Raw genomic sequence first — 6,000 nt, 5'->3', positions numbered from 1 at the left:
TTCAGAGTATTATAAATAAACATTTATAAAATGTCTTTTAACAATAAAGCTCAGAGACCGGTGCTTGGTAGATACAGTCTGTGCTCTGCCTTCACGTACATCCCCCTGGGGCAGTGGGACGCGGGCTGCCCCAGCTGCCCACCAGGACAGGGGAGCTGGCACCCGTCCTGAGGGACATGGGTGCCTGGAGACCTGCACTACTCCCCCAAAAGAGCTCTGCTTCGTTAGTGAGACAGCACCTGGGGCTTGATCATCCTCTAAAGGATGGCCAGCAACCTCCGAGGCCAGCACAGATGGCATGGGCACCCTTGCCTTGCCCCTGGCTAGCCCGAGCTGCAGCGCCCAGGGGCTGGTTGGTGCTGTCCTGTGCAGATGCAGGAACTGCACAAGTTTGTTTTCAAAACAGTGGTGGGACGAGAGGCTCCAGTTATGGAAACAACTTCGGGGAACGTGCCCTTGAGCTTTCTGCTGCTGGTATAAACACCGGGCTTCCCTGGGTGAGGCTCGGAGCCCCGGTGGGAAGGTGAAGGGTAGGTGCTCGGAAAGGGGCAGCAGTGGCAGAGGTGCCAGGAGCCACCAAAGCAGCATTGTGCTTGGGGTGATTAGCAGCCTCCTGTTACCCCAATACCTAATTTGTGTGGTGTTACCTGAGGAAAGATGAAAAACCAGAGCTGGTGAGCACAAGCAGCAGGTTAACCTGCCAAGTTTTGGGTGTGTTTTCCCCCATTACGAGGCCTCTCACAGAGAGGAGCCATTACTCCAGCTTTAATGGGCCAGGGAAGGCAGAGGCCGGGCGGGAAGTAGCACTCTGAAAGGCTTAAACACCTTCTAACTCCTCACCTAAAGATGGCGAAAGCCCAGCCCTTGTGTAAACATGCAATTACGTAACACACATCCAGAATTACATCCCGTAATTTTATCAGCTTTAACCTCACTTTCACACACAGGGTGACAAAAAGAGAGGGCTGTTAGCCTCGGAGGAGCTCTGTCAGAGCCAACACTACTCAGATCAGAGGTACAAGGTGCTTCAAAACACGCACCAGCTCCTTCGCTGCCGCTGGTTTCCCCAGGAGGGCAGGTCCTGCTCCCTGCAGGGGGTGAGGATGCTCACACAGCCATATGCCAGATGCAGCTTTCACGGCTCAGGTCAAGTCTGCTCACATAAAGCCAGCAAAGGGAAGCAGTATCGAACAAGATTAGCTCTCGCTTAGGAGCCCGTGTGTGGGTAAGCAGAAAGATTGTTCTTATTTGTTCTGGAGATCAAGCTTTAAAAAGCAAAGTGAAGCTGAAGGATGCTGAGCTCCTGCGGAGGGATAACCAGGCAGCCTTTCCACTTCACTGCTCACACGAGGCCAGAAAACACTTTTATGGAGGGGGAAGCAATGAACCACAAAGGAAGGTGCTAGGAAAGGGCGCTTCAGAGCACGGATGCACCTCACTGCAGTTACCAGCAGCCACGACTTACCCCCAGAATTTGTGCTGCTTGCTGCCCTGATGCTCTCCTAGGGACAGCTGTGGGCAGCCCCATCAGCAGCAGCACATGTTGTTTGCAAGCCCCAGCCCCTGCTCCCAGGACAGGCACTGCCAGGGGAGGTTTTGCTTCCACTACAAGCCCTTGTGCTCAGACTGGAGGACAAAGGCAGCTGGCAGGAGGGCAGGGCTGGGGCTGCAGCCTCTAGTTCTGCTCACAAAGGGAAGGAGAAAGGTGACCAGGGGATAGCAGCTCTGCCAACAGACAAGGCAATACTACTGCGAGCCCAGATCTCCTGCTAATCTTGCTATCTGACACACAAAAGACACAAAAGCCGGTCTAATCCCTGACTGCAAGCACAGCCAGGGTAAGTCTTTCTGCTAAGAAGGTCAGGAGAAGAAATCACACACGGTACAAATCTGACAGCGCACCAGAACATGCCATAAAGCCATGCATCAGTACAGCTCTGGAGACCACGCAGCTGCTTTGCTTTCCTCTGGGCAGGTGCCAAACCGGTAAGCAGGGTAACCCCTCAGAGCTCCTTATCTGGAGGAGCAGCTTAAGAAGTTGGGAGATAAGAGGATCAACAAGACAATGCTGTAGTGTACGTGCGGTCTAAAGATTACACTAGTTTTCTGTGAAAGGAATAACTTTATTCCATTGACCAGGAATCCCAAGACTGTTCATCAAGACTGCCTAATTTTTCCAGTGCCAAATGTCTATGCATTAATCAGACAGTATCTCCCCCGACTGCTCACAGGCAGGCTGCGGCTGCTCCTCACTGAACATTGTGTAAGCTGTATAAAAACATTTTCATCCAAAAAGATTGGCAGTAAAAATTACAACATAGAAATGCATCACAATTTACACAAAAACTAGTTTTGTTGAACTCTATTTTCCAAAAAATAATCTTCAGCAGGTTCAAATGACAGCAGCTGGAAACCAAAATAATTGACCAAGTATCATCTTATTGCAAATTATAACCATCGACTTTGTACAAGCATGAGCAGAACCATGAAAAAGTTTGTATTGGTTTCAAGTATACAGTGGTGATGAGCCATCCTGATGGTGTTGTTCTCCTAGCAATGCTTCTCTGGGCCTGCAGTAATCGAGGATGTTGTTTCCATAGGAAATAACAGGAACCTGAAGTGACAAGTGGTGCCAACCCATAGGAACGGTACCAGCTTCTTCCATCACCATCACCGCTGTGTACTGACTACTCGTGATGTTTCATGACCCATTACAAAGTGTTAGGGGGTGGGGGAAGGAAGAAGGGGTATCTGTAAGAAATGACTCATTCAAAATTAATTTAAAACATCACATTTAAAATGTCCCAGCACATTATCAGAAACATTTATAAAATGCTAACTCTGCCATGTGTCTATGAAGACATTGTTTGGAAAAGAAAGTGAGAGGTTCACTACAATGCCACCCTTGCTTCTTCGCAATTTATGACAACAGTTCTCTTAACCCGCAATAAGTTATAAAGCTGTACAGCTGAAATCATATCGGATGTTTACTTCCAACAGTGAAATGACTGGTTAATTTCAATATTAGTGCACAACAGTGAAAAGCTGGCTGCTGCCTCTTGGTTCAGCAGCAGCATGTAGAAAGAAAAAAAAGGCACTTTTTGGCTGGTTGTGCCTTTAACTTGGCAAATTTGTCTATTCTGGAGGTACCCAGGCACTCCTTAAGATGCCCCCCATTTCTGTGCATGTTTGTTTAGATAATTTTTAAAGTAAGGCAGAATCTATAAATAAAGGCAAAAAGCAGTGCAGAAAATGTGACAAACGTAAAATGTACAAAATATGAAGTTAGTTGGCACAAAAGAAGCTAGCATCCAGAACCAGAAGTCACTGAACTAAATTTGACGTGGAAAACAAAGCTGTGCTCAAGTTATCCCAACTGGTTTCCAGTTGTTTATGAGCAAATCATAAGAGCTGTGATATTTTAAATGTTGCCTGGTCAAGTGAAGATGCAAACAAAGCCAAATCATTCTTTCCCCATGTTAAAATTGCTATAAAATCTGCACAACAGTGTCCCCACCTCACGCAAGGAATTATTCATCATATACAACCAATACCAACTTTCTCAGTAATTTCAAAGCATAAGCAAGTGATTGCAGATCACATGATTGAGACTACATTTGATTCAATATGTCTCCAAAAGGTAAAAAATTTAATGAGTAAAACTGCAACAGAATTCCATTTTAAAGTGCTTTTCTTTTAAACTACTCATTAACTTTTTTTTTTTTTTTGTTAAATCCACCAACATCCTTTAACTTGCATACCTAGAGAACAAAGCTTTTCTTTTATTGCCCTTCCCAGTTGTCTGTGGTTTTAGGAAGGATACCAAAGAGACAACCCATTCCAGAGCTCATTGACCAAACCTTTCTGTAAGGAGTCACTCTCCTCACAGAGCGATCTTACTGATCCTTCTAATAAAGAGCTTTATAAATGAGCAAGGAGACATATTAAATACAGAAGTCCTTATGTAAACCGATTCTTTAACTAATATTTTACAATGAAATGTAAGTCATCACACATCTTTACAGAAATTTGAATATTCCTATTCAATATTATCAGAAAGATTAAAAATTTGCCCTCCATACATAAGGGCAGTCTGGTTTTTCTCTGTATAAAAACCAAAAGAATTTTTTTTTTTTGCAGCATCACAGAAAAGCAACAGTTTTACATTCACTCATTTAATGTTCACATAAAAATTCAACCACTAGCGTTTGTGTATTTGATAAAATCTTCTTGACAAACTGTTTTCGGTGTCTGGACTGTCATAAGCTACTGCAGGTGAAGATGCAGTTTTCTAGAGCGTTTATCAATCTGAAGCCTTCGTGGCTAAAAATGCTTTTAGCTTTCAGGGAAACAGCCTCCTCCTCCAGCGTTGCCACCGATCCTGTAAAGCCATTTCTCTTCCAGACTTTTCTAATGGCTTAAGCAATGGGACTCCAGTTTCAATAGGTACCAGGCATTAAATGTTTGAGTTGATCTGCTCTCGCGTTCATTGGTATCCTTTACGGGTCAACATCATCAAGGTCACTTTTAGACTCACCAATCATCATAGGAGACTCCGAACCCTTCCAATACACACAAGGGGTGGGGGAGAAAGATACGGTACGTTATTTTTTGTAAGGCACACAATTATTGCGTCTACATTCAGTGATGGTCCTGACCCAAACCCCAGGAACAAGTTGTCTACCAGAAGGCACCAGTTAAACATGCCCTTATTTTATAGTTACCTGCTGTAGATGTCTGTCTCCATTCTCATTAGCTGGACTACTTTCTGACCCGTTACTGCTTCCAGACTGATCTTTCTCATTCAGCAAGGCTGTGGCATAGGCCAGCGTGTCCTGATTTGGAAACAGTTCAGGATTCAGTGTCAGAAACCCTGCTGATACCTTCATTTCACAATCACTTCTTTGTTTTAGAAGTTGATTCTAAAACAATATAGCTGCTGTAGCGAGATAGCTGATTCACCACAGGTAATTGTATGGTATTGACTAATAGCCTTTAAAGGTTAGTTTTTACAGATAAAAACACGGGATCCAGGCTTGTCAGGGAAGAATGGCCTTAAGTGCACTGAAATATAGTAAAGTTCCCACAAAGCCACTAACTGAAAAATGAGACAAGAAAAAAAGACACAAGTTTAACACCATCTCCCAGGACTGACACACGTACCTGTGCTGAAATAGTGCGCTGGAAGGTTTTTGCAGTTGATGTTTCATTGGATACGTTACTCTGTGGAGCCCAGTAATGTTCAGACATCTGTATAAAAAGCCAAGAAAGCCACAAAAACACAGTATGAGTTCCTTGGACATTTATTAAGGGATGTATTGGACAGCCTACGTTAAGTTTAGAGGGAAGAACCAAAAAATAAGTATGTGGGAAGAAAAAGCTATGTGTGTCAACAGCTGTGTTTTGTGTAAAGCTGTGGTAATTCCTAAGAAATTCACCTTGCAAGGTGTGTTTCCTTGCACCAACACATAAGCAAAAAGAAGTGAAACCTAACATCAATACACTGACACAAAGTTTTCCCACATGCAAAAGAAAGGTAATCAACATGACCATTCACATTTGGTTATATTTACTGAAACACTTGATGGCTTAAAGTTCTTGAATGCACCAGATTTAACCTCATTCAAACCATCCTTGGTAAAAATAAAGTAGCTTGTATTTTTGTCTTAAGCCTCATCTCAAGGAGCAGTAGAAAAATGGAGGTTTCATAATTCTCATCGTGAGTAAGGTGTCAGTTTTTCTGTGAAGTTACAGACAAACTACCTTTTTCTGTAGCCACTGCACAGCCCAGCTCCAGTGGTGGGAATTCTCCTTGAAATAATCTTTTGCAGTAGGGCACCTAGGACATGGAAATTATATTTGTTATTACTGGACAAGGTATTCTGGCAAAGTTAAAAGGAAGAATAATCTGAAAGCTTCTTTCTTTATGCTGCTGTCTTCTGCATGCACTGTTATCATTGCAAAGGCTGACAAGCTAAATAGCTCTGTTATTAACCAGAC

General features: G+C 43.6%; 1 protein-coding gene across 2 annotated transcripts in view; it reads right to left on the bottom strand.

Moving 5' to 3' along the window:
- Positions 1-2,003: 2,003 nt before the first annotated feature.
- The window catches only part of USP24 (ubiquitin specific peptidase 24), a 60,358-nt gene continuing 56,361 nt past the window's right edge, over positions 2,004-6,000 (bottom strand). For both annotated transcript variants that reach the window (XM_032192086.1, XM_032192087.1), the window contains 4 exons: positions 5,764-5,839; positions 5,164-5,250; positions 4,725-4,835; positions 2,004-4,562 (listed from right to left, as the gene is read on the bottom strand). In XM_032192086.1, coding sequence (XP_032047977.1) covers positions 4,500-4,562; positions 4,725-4,835; positions 5,164-5,250; positions 5,764-5,839 — 337 coding nt within the window. In that variant the 3' untranslated portion in view covers positions 2,004-4,499. The remainder of the gene's footprint in view (positions 4,563-4,724; positions 4,836-5,163; positions 5,251-5,763; positions 5,840-6,000) is intronic.

Source organism: Aythya fuligula, chromosome 8 (genome assembly GCF_009819795.1).
Source record: "Aythya fuligula isolate bAytFul2 chromosome 8, bAytFul2.pri, whole genome shotgun sequence".
NCBI classification, from domain to species: Eukaryota; Metazoa; Chordata; class Aves; order Anseriformes; family Anatidae; genus Aythya; species Aythya fuligula.
Note: the sequence above shows the minus strand (reverse complement) of the source record. Positions and strands in the feature narration are given on the sequence as shown.